General features: G+C 43.9%; 1 protein-coding gene across 4 annotated transcripts in view; it reads right to left on the reverse strand.

Moving 5' to 3' along the window:
• Positions 1-15,039, reverse strand: part of DAGLA (diacylglycerol lipase alpha) — a 74,355-nt gene that overhangs the window by 23,166 nt on the left and 36,150 nt on the right. For all 4 annotated transcript variants that reach the window (XM_072865934.1, XM_072865935.1, XM_072865933.1 and 1 more), the window contains 8 exons: positions 14,540-14,678; positions 11,164-11,251; positions 6,638-6,772; positions 5,862-5,939; positions 4,472-4,596; positions 3,135-3,291; positions 2,727-2,810; positions 2,520-2,597 (listed from right to left, as the gene is read on the reverse strand). In XM_072865934.1, the coding sequence (XP_072722035.1) occupies positions 2,520-2,597; positions 2,727-2,810; positions 3,135-3,291; positions 4,472-4,596; positions 5,862-5,939; positions 6,638-6,772; positions 11,164-11,251; positions 14,540-14,678 (884 nt within the window). The remainder of the gene's footprint in view (positions 1-2,519; positions 2,598-2,726; positions 2,811-3,134; positions 3,292-4,471; positions 4,597-5,861; positions 5,940-6,637; positions 6,773-11,163; positions 11,252-14,539; positions 14,679-15,039) is intronic.

Consider the following 15,039-nt stretch of genomic DNA (forward strand, 5'->3'; position numbering starts at 1 on the left):
CGGGCTTAATTTTGAAACCTCACATGTAAATAGCCAAACAGATTGGAGATCTAGGGAAAGTGAAATGGCAATATTCTGTATTGTTTTGCAGTTTGAAGGCATGAAACTGCTCTGCGATATTTGAACTGTGTGTGTGAAAACCCACAAAGAGGGTTTATTTGGTAGAAAAGAGAGCTTGAAAGTTATTGCTATTCCTGACTGCTCTATCAAACTGGTGAGAGCTGTTATCATGGCTGAGCTTTCAGGGCTTCCTTCTAGCAGCTACTTCTTGTCATCCCGGTCATTCCTGGCTCAACACAAGGAAACGAACCTCCATGACATCATCATTTTAGTAGTTTTATTCTATACAAGTTCAATAGAATTACGTATGGATTCATACCCTTGACTTATGATTATTTTTAAATTAACTTTGTTATAAAATCAGTGGATTTTATTTTAAAAATAATGAAGCAAGATTTTTTTTTTTTCAGTTAATTTCCCCTTGGGATTGTCACAATCCCTTCTTTTTTTTTTGGCATGCTAACCCACAAACCTTAGTTACAGCTATGTTTTTTGACCCGAAATAGCTCAGAGACCTAATATATATTTTAACTGTGGCATTCACAGCAAACCAAGCAATCAAACACTTTCAGCTGTGGTACCGGCAGAGTGATAAGAAGGCTCATGTAAACATCAAGAGTTTTAATTTGTAGGATGTCTGATCGACACTGCGTGAAGCACAGTGACAGGCGGGCTCCGCAGGCGGAGATAACAGGCCGTGCCAGCCTGCTGGGTGTGCGGGACAGAATCAGCAAGAAAAATAACAGAAATCAAACAACTTACAGGAAGCTCCCGAATGGCCAAGTACTTTTCTCCAAATTAAATGTAAGTGTTAGCAAGACACTTCATTTATTTTTGTATTAAAGTTGACTTCTGGACATTAAAAATGCATTAAGACAGACATTTTAAAATTCTATTATCTCCATTAGTTTCCCTCAGGAATCAACAGTACGTTATTGTCTGAAGATTAATATTGATAATAATTTAAGATAAAGCTATATTTCTGTACTAGTAGCAATCAAAAAAGAAATAACACAAAGGCCAAATAAAAACTCAATAGAGAACAAAGGGAATGATCTGATAATGTTTCATATAAGTCACTGGCATATGAATATTTTCACATAAAGATCAAAAGAAAGCCAACTTCTGCAAGGATCTATTACTAGCTTTTCAGCACATTAAAAATAGAACAAATTCCCCTTGCTTCCCTTTGGTTTCCCTTTTACCTTTCTTTCTTTGTATGAATTGTTGATCACACTGATTGTGCAAAGTCATTTTGAGCTAAATGAATTAGTACAAAACCAAGCGACATTATCATTGACAGCAGACATAACGCTTCAGAAGTGTTAAACAAATAGTAAAGATTCACATAGCTCAATATCAGTTATGTGACAAAATACTACCTCATTTATCTCTGTTTCCATAACGTGTCCTATGTAATTGCCGGGTTACTTAATTTTCTCATTTTGGGGGAAACAAAGGAAATACCCGCTATTTGGCTAATGGGTACACACCATTGTTTTCAAAAAGACACGCTCTGGGAGACTTGGAGACCACAGAGCGTCCAAACACCACCTTCTTAGGTAACCGCTTCTTTATCAGACCCATATCCAGCTAAGCATTTGAGTACACAGTTATCTATCAGCTACTAACGCTCTACTTCCTAAAGCAGAGCATCAAAGCACAGAGAGGAGAGGTTTGGCATTCAGGCAGGACATCATGAACGAAGCAGGAGGTCCCAGTTCATGGCTCCCAAGGAGTTACGAGCTCAACGTCCCACCCTGAAGGGACCCTGACTGGATGATCAGCAACATCTTGTCTCCCTGAGCAGCAGCATTTCCACCAGCTGCTACATTCCTTCCAACACGAACAACCTCCAGTTTGTATTTCCCCCCCCGCCCCAATCTGGCACTGCATCTTGAGAGGCTGCCAAATTCCTGATAATCTTAAAACTCAGCATGTGTGTCATTACTTTGCTGGACTGGGGCAAAGGTCAGCTCTACAGTAAATTGATTTAGTCAGCCCAGTGCTGATCACTAACACAGACACATAGTATCAGTCTAATTACACCGATGCATATCCTGCCAGTATCCTTTTATGAGGTTCAATGCCTATCCCGTTGCAACAGAATTTTAAACACATTCTCAGGGTTCGATTGCAAATTCTGAAAAGGTCGTTGGAAGAAAAAGTAATTTGAATGACTTCAATAATTTTGTTCTACGTCTCTGCAGATGCCTTTTACAGTTTGCTTTTTACTAATTGTATAGGGTTTTTAATTACACACATAGTGATTTTAACTGTTACAACTAAGGATTTAACATCTCAAAGCCATTTCACTCCAATTATGTAACACCCTTCTTAAAAGCACCTCGAGCAATTGAGACGACTTTTTTTTGGCCTATAATTAAAAAGTCTAAACATTAGAAAAATAAGGGGTTTGTTTGTTTTGTTTGGGGTGTGTTTTCTTTTCTTTTACACACCTTGTGTCCCAGCCACGTTCCATGGTGACCCTCAACCGGAAGGCGCTCTGCATCCCCAGTTAGGTCAGTCAGGGCATCCTGGAAGAAAAGCAGTCACCATGCTTCAGGGAAGTCAAACACCACGTGCGAGTCAGGAAGGTCTCAGACTCTGCTGAAAGTTTGCCAGGGTGGCCAAGGGTACGTGAGGCCACTGCACAGTGCACTTACTTTTGGAGATAGAGTTCCTCGGATACTAATGACCACCTTCTTCTTATCATGGTCCACAGCCACATAGAAAGGAGTTTCATAAACCTGGAAAAGATCCACTACTGTAACAATCAGGTGAGACATTCCTGTTTAATCATTCTCCTGCTCAGGGAAAAGGAGGCAGAGCAGCCTGACAGGTTATGGCTTATGGGTAAGCACTCCTCTGAACGATCTGATTTTTGACAGTAGCAAATATTTCTGTCCAAGTGGCAGAATTTCTTGATGGAGAGATAGGATGGGAAGCTCTAGGGTCAGAAAAAGGCTTAAGTTTCCTTCTTTGTACCACTACACCTGGAAGCACGTAAATCCCATTAGGAAGGGCCTTAGAAGCATGCCCCAGATATGAAGGGGGTTGCAGATTCTCCTTACTGCATCGTGGCAAGATGTGTAAACAATGTCCACTGAGGTCATGTTCTCATCCAAGAAGTGGCGCCGGATGGCAATGGCATTGCAGCCACAGCAATTATCCTCTTCAATGGTGACACTAGGTGCATAGCGGGGACGTGAAGGACAGAGACAGCAGCATCTGCAGAAGAAAAAAATAGCTTTGAGGAAAAGAGGAACGTGGAAGAGACTGGCTTTAGAGTGGAATGCCTAAGAGATAAGGGAAAGGCAGACCCTGCATGCCACACTGGCCTCATCTCAACAGCAGTGATTTCCTTCACTTGTAGGAGCTCTCGCACAAAATAGCACACAACTTATGTTTGCACTGGGATCAGATGTAGTTTTCCTTCTGAGCACCAGAGAGAGCTACAGTGCAACCAGTCCCCAAAGAATCAACGCATGGTAGGGCTGGGATCTCTCCTCAAAGGATACTATGCTTCATAGCACAGCCCTACTTCGCTTCAACGCACAAAGCAGCTAGATCTAGATCTCAGTAAATGCTATTTATCACAAAAAAGAAAACGGGTCTAGAATCCCAAACTCCAGAACAAAAAGAGAAGCACAGATTTTTTTTTCCTTCTTTCCCTTATGAGACACTTCACAAATAAAAGTACTCAAAAGGAATTATATTCCTCCTAGTAAGTTCAGCACAGAAGTTGCCTGTTTAAGTGCAAAAAGCTCAACCCCAAAGAGAATCTGATGACAGCATTATAGCAGCTGAAAGCAAATATTTAAAACAATGCAATCCTGAACTGAACTACAGCATTGCTACCACGAGGTGAGCACTATACAGCATGGCAGAAAAACAATTAGTCAGAGAGAACACAGCACAAACTCTGGCCAAGTCTTGCCAATGCTTTAATAAAGACCCAAATGTCAGCTCCCTGCATATCTGGGCTTGCCGATAAATCTGATTTCTGAGCTCCACGACAGTTATTTTGACTCAGTGTGAAAGCAGTCTTGTGCCAGATGAGTTCTTTCTGCTGGCTGTTCAAACTGCACAGGACTGGCATGATCCTTAGTGCACCAGAGAGGATAGAGCATAGGAGAGTCTGGTTTATTTAACAAGATAAGCAGATAAGCAACTGTAAGGAAGAGACTGAGAAAAAAAGACATTGGAGTGTGAAGGCACAGAGTTACTGGGAGATCGAAAGAAAAAGCAAGAGAAGGGAGAAGAGGAAAAAAGCAGAAGACAAAAAGAGGAAGAATAAATAGAGGGGTGATGAAGAGAGCAAACTGATGAAAGAAAGAATTCTAAATCTGGGAGAAACAGAAGGGAAAAGGGAAGAGAAGGCAGAATGATAGACAGGATGGCCACTCACGAGCAGGATCTGGCCAGGCGACAGAGTCCACATGTGGGCTTCCTCATCAGGTATATGGGCCAGCCATAGGCAGCCAGGGCAAACAGCATGTAGTAACACACCTCTTTGTACCGCTGCATCTCTTGCTGAAAGAGACAAGAGACTCGCTAAAGGCCTTATTCTCTTTGAGATAGTGATGCTTTTCTACTGTTTCCCTTCTTCCACCATAGTTAGAGACGTGCACCCTTCTTTCTGAGCATCAGCCTTCTCTCTCAGCACCACCAGAACAGCACAGTCAGCATTTCCAGGTGACTGCAGGAGAGCAAGCTGGTTATGCTGGGGAAGATCCTCCCCCTCCCAAGAACAGCTCAGTACAGCTATGCCTATTTTCCTGAGTGGAGGAGCCCCGCTAGCTGTTTAACAAAACTAGAAGTTAGTTCTAGAGAAATTCTCCTCTGTGTATCAAACAGCCTGCTGCAAAGGAAGGTCATCATCCTCTGTGGGTTTTGCCCCACCCTACCCCAGCTGAGGAGAAGATATACTAGTTTAAGTCCCAAGCAGATGAGCTCTCTAAATATACTGCTTTCACATAGTCACAGGCTGTAAGGAAGGTGCCCAGAGAGGGCCATAAAAAGCCAGTCTGGAGCCACATGCCTCAGTGCTGTCTTTTATAAGCTCTGCTGACATCTCTCCCCACACACCTATTCAGAAGAAGAGACAGGCTGAACACAAGCAGGATGTTAGTATTAAACACAACGCAGTACAGCACAGCCGCAAGCAGGTTAATCACAGAATCACTTGATTAGAGATGCTGGGATTGGGTCAGTCTTGCCTCTCTTGCGGCAGTATCGTCTAATCAAGGGGAGTGAATACAGTCTGCCCGATGAAGGGCTGCAATAGCAGCATGGCAGAAAAAAAGCCAAGCTTAATTCACACAGAACAGAACAGACTGCAGCCATTTCCATCCTGACAACTGCTGACAATCAGCCACAGGGAGGAAGGCTCCATCTCACTCCAGGCAGCTCCCTGCCCTTATCAAGATGGAGCCCTGCCTGCTGGGCTCCACGAGCTCTGCTGGGGGTACTTCCATATGGAGCTCTGCATGACATTCCTGGATGCAGTGCTCAACTCGTACCCCTGGCTTTGGAGAAACCTCACGTTGCCTTCCCCCATCTGAGTGGGAATACTACCACTTCCCGCAAAGTGGAGGACAGAGACAGATAATGCTTTAAAAGTGATCTGAAGAAAAAAGCCTCCAGAGAGCAAGCGTTGTTGTTATATTCTGTTGTACTAATCTTTAATTTCTTTGATTATTCCAGAGAGGGGCAGAAAGGAATAAGAGAAGCCACTGAGAAAACAGGCTACATGGGGAAGCATGGTGAGTTTGCAAGATCACAGTCCAGTGACTTACCGCATTTTTCAGATCCAGATACTTTGTGTTCCTGGTCACTGGCATCCCAGATAGAAAAGCTAAAATGTCATTGTTTGCCTGCAAGTCAAAAACATACATAAAAATTCTTCTCTGTGACAACAAGACAAAAATCTACGCCTGAGAAACAGAAAGCACTATGTAACCTGGGACAAGACACTTTCAAGTATCCCAACCAGCCTCTTCAACTGGTTCCAATTCTGCTGTTCTTATTTCCACCTGATCTGATCACTGCTGCCTGAACCCCAACTCGGGGGCGGGGGGAGACCCAAACAATTTTCTGCTGGGTTGACAATCTGCAAGTCTCAATGCCAGTAATGGCTTGGGAATTTAGGAATTTTTCCCTGAAGTTCCTCCTGCAGCTTTACCCAGATGCCGGAGTCTTTTCCACATCATTGCATAGGAAGAGTAATCTTCCCATTTGCTTTCAAGTACCTACCATCTCCTTCAAGGCAGTTACCCATTTGGGGTCAAGAGCTAAATCTATATGTATCACCTGCCTAGAAAAGACGACAGGTTTCACAAGCTTGACTCAGTGTCAGTTGGGCCCTTTGGGAGCCTCAGAAAAAGCTGCTAAAGGTGGTAGTATTTTTATTTTACAGCTCAGTGACTGGTGATAGCCCATCACACAACAGAAACAAGGTGGGCAGAGTCATGCAGCTCTCACACAGTGAGTCACAAGAGCAGCAGGTAAGTCAGAGGCCAAGCGAGATGCCCACTGCCTCCCCCGTGCAGAGCAATGCGCCCCCTCCACCCACCTCATCCAGCACAGCATTGCGCTTTGCCCGCTGCCGTTGGCGCAGAAGAACCAGGCCTGCGATGATGTCAGATGGGACGATGTCAAGGTCTCGGAAAAACTCAGCAAAAAGGTAGGCGATTTCAGAGTAGGCGTCCTGCAAAATCCAGGGAGAGAAGAGTTTAGGAGGAGGAGTTTGGGCATGGGGAGCCTCAAAACAGGACACAGAATGAGAACCAATGCGGCAGCAATGGCCTCATTTCTGTAGCGCTCTCTTCAAAACATCCACGAGATTCCTTCAGGGAACACCATATCTGGTCTAATCATATTAATATCTCTTATTTATTTTACATAGTCACACTCGGAGGCCTCAGCTGAGGCTGAATGTGTACTATACTGGGTGCTTATGCGTGGGCAAGCAGACCACCTCAACATACGAAGGGAGAGAAAGGAAATGTTTTCATCTCTACATTGTAAATAAGACAGAGGAAGCAAGATGAGAACCGAGCAAATCCCAATCCAGTGGTATCTCAGAGTCATCCTCTCCCCTCAAAAGCAAAGGCTATTCAGGAAAAAAAAAAGCGCTGATTTTGTCCTATTTAAGAGCCTCTTCAATTCTGTAACTCTGTCCTAGGATCATTTTGCCCATACTTAACGTAGACCTCACCATCCCAGGCACATGACAGAAAGTGACAGCTTTTAAATCCTGCCACTGAACAGTCTCTGTAGCTGCTCATTGTTCACCATCACCCTCTTTGCTATGTGATTTCAAAGAGTTAATCACAACAAGCACGTTTTATGCATGGCAGCTCTTGGTACTGAAGGAGCTGAACATGTTACCAGGCTTTTCCAGGTTTATCTTGGACTACACCCAAGCAAAAGGGCCTGAAAAGGAAAACCTGAAAAAATATCTAAGTCATTAAATGCAGAGTTCCCAGAAGAGAAGGTCACCAAACCCAAAAAAGGAAGACATCACAGGAGGGACAGAAGTGGAAGTGACCCGAGAGGGTCAAGCAAAGGCTCGGAAGCAGAGTGACAAACAAAGATATTTTGAGGAGGAATGTTCTTTTCCCTTACAAAAAGCCCCAAGACCTTAAGTGAGAATGGTTTGGGAGGTTGCAGATGGGCTGGACTGTGAGACAACGCTGATCTGGCCATCGCTCAGACCTGCAAGCTTAAAAGACACGGGTGACCCAGAGATTGGATCAACAAAAAGTGGGACTGAGCAAGTGCTGTAGTACACAAGTGGTCAGTATTTTGACGCCTGCCATCACTAAACCTTTTCTACCAGGGTCTGTCACAGCCTTATCCTGAACTTTTAGCCTGTATTTTCATAGCATCCTTTACTCAGCTCCTAAAGCCATGCATCTACAGTCTCGTCTGTAGAAAGCCTGAGACATGCACTTGAAGAAAGGCTGGTCTTCAGGACAGGATCTCTCCATCTCTCTTTGACAGGCAAGAAAGTAAATCCCTTCTCTCCCTAGCAGTCTTGCAGGAAGTGACCTACATTCTTTTATCTCTGACAAACTCCTGGAGTGCAAGATTACTTTCTATCATTTTTCACTTGCCTACAAAAGCAAGTTAAATCACCATTAAGAATGGGGCTTCAGGTGCCAACTGTGCAGGTTTCCATGCCAGCTGTGCCTTTGAAGAGCAAATGGACTGGCATTAACCTCTCCAACATTACGACTGCAGTATCCTTGAAGTACTGACCCCATAAATCTTAGCACAGCTCCTATAAGCACACGAGACATACAAACAGCCTCAAAGTAAAATATGACAAATGCCCATTAACCCAAAGTGACAGCAACACCCCTTAATACTCTGACCAAAGTAAAAGGCCATAATGGAAGTTCAACATGTATGTTTTGTTCTGAAAGAAGAGTTTTGCTGGAGCACCTGATATTATATTGTAGGATTGACTGTAGTGTTCTGCTACAAACCCTGCAGGCTCTGGGGCTGGCAGAGCCGGTGGAGACTTAGCGCTTCAGACTTCACTCCAGACCCATAAGAACAGATTCTTGCCCCGATGCCTTGTCCACTCTGCAGAACTATTTTCCAGCCCAGAGGACGATGATCCTCTGCTAGAACATTTTTTCCATGAACACTGGGAGAGACAGCAATGGATTCATTTCTGGTCCATTACATATGCATTCATTCCACACGCTGTCATGCCAGGACACACAAAGTCAGAGCTTGTTTCTGCAAAGAAAAGAGCCTGGAAATTGCTCAGGCTGAATGTGAAATGGAAATTCAATAGCACAAGGAATCTGGAGATTCTGGTATCTGCTTTTATCCTGAACTAAAAAAAAAAGTAGAAACAGAGTCACTGCAGAATGAAAAGTTTGTTAAAAAAAGCTTGACATGAAGTGAAATATTTTGCATTCCTGAATAAAATAGAGTTGTTCAGAAACCAGGCCATTCGGATGCCTGTCAGGGCTCTCGAGCCAGGCTGCAGCACCCACGCTGTGCCCTCAGGACAGGTGTCTCTGGATACCTGGGCAAGGCGACCTGGTTGTGCTGTCAGGGGGAACAGAAAGTGCCTCTGCTGTGGTAGCACAGGCAAGCGGAGGAGCAGAAAATGACCCCCAAGGAAATGCTGCTGTTTGAGCTGCCATGACACAAAGCTTGTTTTGTTTCCATTTTCCAGATGGGTTTTCCTAAGCAGCTCTAGCAGATGATCCGTGAGAGCTGGCAGTCCTGGGCTATGACTTCTCAGCGGGACAGCAGGTTGGGGCTGGGACGTTCCCTGGGAACGCGGTGGCATTTCATCCAGTACTGCAGGAGCGTGCCACCGGGAGGATCAGCGTGTAGCGTCAGTACACGTTGCTGGATTTCTGCAAAAGGGCTATGACAATTCCTGCAGCCATCCACACTTTGGAAACTGCACCCTGCGGATCACTACACAGCACTTACCAACAAATCCTTTTAATCTAATTCATACTGGTTGCCATCTGTGATGAACAAATGTTCAGGTAGCCTTCACCTGACTCTCCATTATTCTTACACAGCTCTTCATCTTATTACACCTTTCCCTTTTGAGGTTAAAATCCCAGTCTCATTTCTCTTCCCATACAAGTTCACATCCCCTCCAATATGCTCCTTTTTCTGCTGCATCTTTTAGGAGACCAGACACCAGGCTATATTTAGTGAGGACATCACCGATGTGGTTGATCCCTTGGTGTTTTCCCCGTCATCTTCTATGCCCTTCTACTGAAGCTAAACATTTTTGTGATTTTTTGGCCACTGCTGTGCACTGATGTCTTTGTTGAAGTGTCCTTGATAACTCCTAGCTCTTTTCCTGAGAGGTTGTAACTAATTCAGAGCCCAGTGTAGGCAAGCAATTTAAATTGTTTCTTCATATGTGCACACATCACCTCATCTTTCTTTATGACTTTCTGCTATCTTTGATAACAATTCCCTGGTTCTGCTTGGTCTTTCAAGAGTTCTCAAATACTCATAATTCTGACCAACTAAAATATTACAAGTCATCGGCAAAATTTTCCACCTTAGTACTCACCTCTCCAGCAGGTTCTCAGGAGTCCTGTTGAATACCACCCTAAGGCACAAACCTGCTCCTACTGCTTCCAATAAAAATGGACTGCTAACTTTTGGGGAAGCAGCATCAAGCCCCTTACCTTTCCCTGCTGGACAGATAACAGCAAAGGAAAATCCCAGCTGTAGCACATGAAAACTTCAAACCAATTATCTTCATGTGACTCTACAGATTAAGCAGTAGTTTTTGACTGTCAGTAATCCAGAAGTATTCTTTTGCTGATTCTGACAGGTTTACATTTTTCCCATTTTCAAAGAGGTCTCTCTCCTTCTTAAGCGTATGAGACTGATGCAAACAATAGGAGAAACTGCCTAAGCAAACTGGCTGATAAAGGGAAACTGAGCTGACCACAAAGTGCTGTCAAATGCTGAACCTAAACATAGTGAAAATATGTATATCACCCATTGATATCTTCACTTAAAAACTATTATCCTAGTTCACTGCAACAGCGAGGTAAAGAACAACTTCAGGAGAAGAGTTTAACACTGACAACATTCCTTTTCAGTGCTACTAACTTCACCTTCAGAGAGAGTCCTGTAAGACTCAAAACCAGAGGGTGAAGACTAGCCATTCTGAAAAGACAACTGCCCTACTCAGCAATGGTACATCTGCATCTAGAGGGAAACATCAGCTTCTGTTTCTGCATGGAATACCCAGGTACCCTCCCTGCAGAAATGCAAGCACTCATTCAGGCTACGTGGGCTGAAAGGAAGGAAAAGGAACCAGCATGCAGCAAAATTTCAAGCCTGGTCATTCTGAGGCTAGCTCAGCTTGCTGCTTCTTGGAAGGCATTTCCAGTCCTTGCATACACTACTGTCAAGGCTCACTGGACTCCTTGTGCCTCCAGATCTCAAAGAATCCTCACAGTGAAATGAGACACACATTGTCCAGGCTCGACAGCAGGAACCCCATGCTGCTACGCTCTGCTGAGTCCCATGTATCGTCAGCCATACACATAGCTTGCTCTCTGATGGGAGATATTTGGTACTTACCGACTGAGAGTCTTTTGTCCGTGTGCAGCAAAGAAAAACTTTAAGTCTGCGTGTCCAGCTGCTGGCTTGCCCTTCTTCCAGGCGGTGTCTATAAATAAAGGGTAGAGTATGCACATGAGGACAGGCAAGAAAATACGACTGCAAGCAAACAGGATTCGATACAAAGTCACACAGCCTACGCTATCACTAGTGAAATGCGTGCTAAACCATGTTCTTTTATTTATCCTGGTCTAGCAGAGGCAAGGAGACCACATATAGATTAACAACTCAGCTCATTTTATAGGACAGGAAGGTCATTCATAATCTAGCTGTTCTGGCCAGGACCAAGCCTCTGTATTTATATCCGTGGTGTCCTGCCTGAATGGGATGGCCGTAATGAAGCTACTGTTGTTCTATGATATCTGCTGGAAGCAGGATGTGGAGGAGCACCTGGGGCTCCAGGTGGAAGGAGGGTCTACTGGTAACTTGGCAGCTGCATCATGTGCTAGGGTGTACTACCACTCAGGAGGAAGACTCTACCTGGGGGCAAGGGGGTGGGAATGGTACAAAAGACCCTGAGCACTTTGTGCGAGAGGAGCTGTACAATTTTTTCCAATAAATAGCTTATTTGGAAAAATACATTTATTAAACATAATACAGTCTCAGAACTGAAACAGTTTGCACTCTTTATTCAAGTATGGTGCATAATGAATCAAAAAAGGAAAGCTAAAGGTTCTCTTTCAATTTAGAAAAGGTTTTAAAAAAAGGCTGAATTACAGAAGGTTTAGCTCGACCCACATTTGATTTATACGACGTTTCAGCTTCAAAATTAGCTAATTGGACAACCCTATTTAAAATGAACTATAGCTGAGTTTACTCCACTGTTGTGAGCTTGTCCTAGTTAGTACATTTTGCAGGATGACAGTCCCTTATTTTTGACTAGCATACCTGCAAACAATCCTTAGATCAAGTCAGGCTTAGCGGCATTGAAGTGGGTGACTGCGTGATTCTTTGCCAGAGCGCCACACTACCTACGTAATGAAGCGCACAGCTCCTCTAATGCAAGGTCTTTTTTTTTAATGTGAACACAGACTAACTCAACACAGGTCAGACCAATCAAAAAAGACCACTGCTATTTTCTGGCAGGTGATCACATCAGGAAAAGCCCAAGCACAGAAAGTGGGTTGCACCTGAAAGAAAAAGATGCTGGTAAAGGAGTATTTGCTGGCAGCAGAAGGAGCAGATCCTGCAGGGCAATCCATCAACTCATGCCTGAGCATTTTAAAACAACTATCCATAACCTCCAAGACACCAAAAGAGGAACAGGAATACAAGTGTCCTAAGACAGAGCTGGCAGTACTCAGTTTGCTCCACCAAATGCCAAAGAACTCGGGCAGCAATGCAAAGAACTTCACAACTTCACCGCGGGGGTTGAACAAGCAAGTGTGCTCTGAGCTATTTTCACTCCAACTTTTCCCAAATTCTTTCTTCCTAACACTGAACTTCCACATGTTTAGTATGAGCTCTAAAGCAAGTTTCTTAGAAAAGCCTCAGCACAATTAGCTGAGCCTTTTGTTTTGTTGTTTTATTTTCTTAGCTCTGCAAGAACATAAGAGCCCACACACATCACGATGCCACTGGTAAAGGAAAACCACTGTGTAACGGAGTCCAATAGCTACAGCGGAGTACCACAAAAAGGAAGCCAAGTTCCACGTCTCTTAAATGTGACAAACAAATCAAGTTTTTTCATGAGTTAAGACAGGAAATATGGCTCAGGTTAGGAGTAATACAAAAGTCAAGGTACTGCTGTACACCAGAAGGCACATACCACTGCAGACAGAGGGATTTCAATAGGAAGGGCCAGCCCTCAGCATCTTGCAGGATCACAATCCAGAAACAGGCAGAGAATTTCAGCACACATTCTTTGGAAAGGATTGCTTTAAGCAAGTGGAGAATTTAAAAATATATTCTTTGAAAATAATTGCTTTAGTAGTGAACACATAGTAACATTTTATGTTTCCCTTTCACATTATAGCCCACAGCATTTTGCTTGTTAACATCTGTTAACACTCCCTTTCTAGAGTGGAAGTCTGCAAACAGCAGGCACAAGCTCTCCAAAAATGTTACAGACCTGGAGGGAAAAACCTGGCCATGACCTAAAGGACAGATACCTTCACTCAGTTGTCTGCAATCTCAAAATTCCTCACAGGGGAGATCATTTTGGGCTTTGTTTTGATTCACTTTTAAGTTCTCTGGCAAAAAACTGCCATTTGTGGCACTCTGTTTCCCTTCAGAAAAATAATGCACTGGGCTAAACAGCTTTGATGTAGTGTGGGGTACCAGATCCACAGCATTGTCATGGCTTCTCAACCCAATCTCCCTGGGAACGTCCTGATGACAATGCAGCAATTGCAGACGTTAGGCTAACAGGGCACTAACTCCAAATATTCAAGGCTAGTGTTAGTAACATATCGGAAAGGTTAGGAAGAGTGTCTTACCCATTCTGCAATAAATAAATTAAAAAAAACCAAAACAAAGAAACAAAAGAGGCTCCTTAAACAAAACTCACTGAATCGTCCTTAGAAAAGACAGGTTTTTCCTTAAAAAGACAACCTGAAGGATCCCATTTCAAGACACAGGAAGAGTATTCAAAACACCCCTTGAATATACATTCCCAATGAGAAATGCAAAATTTGCAGAGTATTTTTTAAAAGCCTCATTTTTTAGCATTCAAAGCCTAATGCCCTCAAGTCCTACAAAGCCACATTCCTCGCTGACAGTTACATATGTCAAGACTGCTTAAGAAAACAAAGCCTGTTTGTGTTGTCCTGCTACTGGAAAAAAGCTTCTGAAAGATGCCTTGCTTGGTGACAAAAGCTTTCATATCCCCATCTGGGTAGCTCAAAGATGCGATCAATTCTTAATTAAAAGATCTGCCTGCCAACACAAAAGAAATTGCTTCTTGGCCAAGACCAAATACAAGAAATCTCAGGCCAAAAGGTCGTATTTTGAAGACAAAAATAAAGGAAGAAAGGGGCTTTGGAAGAAGATGCTGCTTCAACCTAAGCAAAATCTAAGCGCTGCCTCACTGTTACCAGGCAAAACACTGCTACAGGACGGACAAACAAGCTGTTGTGGTCAGCACTGGCTCAAGGGGCTCAGAAGGATTCACAAATCCAGTGACTAACACAGAAGCCAGCCAGATACTGCATTACTTCGCCTCCTTTGGATACAGATGCCCACACACAGCACCTGACAGTCTGAGCCACATTCTTCCAAAAATCACCCTCACCAGCAAAGGGAAGCAATGCCTGAAGCTGAATGCTCCCTGAAGCAAGCCAAGGAGAATGTCAAGAACCAAAAAAAGCAGGGCAGCCTTCCAGAAATGCTGCTTTACCGCAGATTGTATGTCCTCAGGTTGCGCTGTCTCCGCTTTGTGGCACGCAGTTTGACAAAGGTCCGGCCTGTCGGGTCGAAGACGCACAGGACAGTGATGCAGACGCTCAGGATGACAACCCAGTTGCACACCACCATTCCTGCAAAGAAAGAAGAGAAGTCAGGTGCTCTGCCCATAAGACTGGGCAGCACTGCTTCCTGCTTTTTGCCACACACAGACCCACCTCTCCACTGCTGCAGGGCAGACAAAGTTACCCCAGATACTCTTGCAGCCAGTTGCAGCAAAAGGAAATCCTCTGGAGAGGCTTCTAAACCACAGCTAGGTTTTCCAGCTGTTTTAGGAGATTGCCCATGCAGAAGGCCATTAGATACTCACTGAGTATCTAGGGGGACTGCAATCCTAGCATCACCCCTGCAGGAGACTGGCCAAGATTGAAAAGGAGTTCCAGGAAAACAGTAAAGCCATTTTGAACTGAAGAAGGGGAACTAGGTCTTACAGAC

The sequence above is a fragment of the Ciconia boyciana genome, chromosome 6 (assembly GCF_034638445.1).
Source record: "Ciconia boyciana chromosome 6, ASM3463844v1, whole genome shotgun sequence".
NCBI classification, from domain to species: domain Eukaryota; kingdom Metazoa; phylum Chordata; class Aves; order Ciconiiformes; family Ciconiidae; genus Ciconia; species Ciconia boyciana.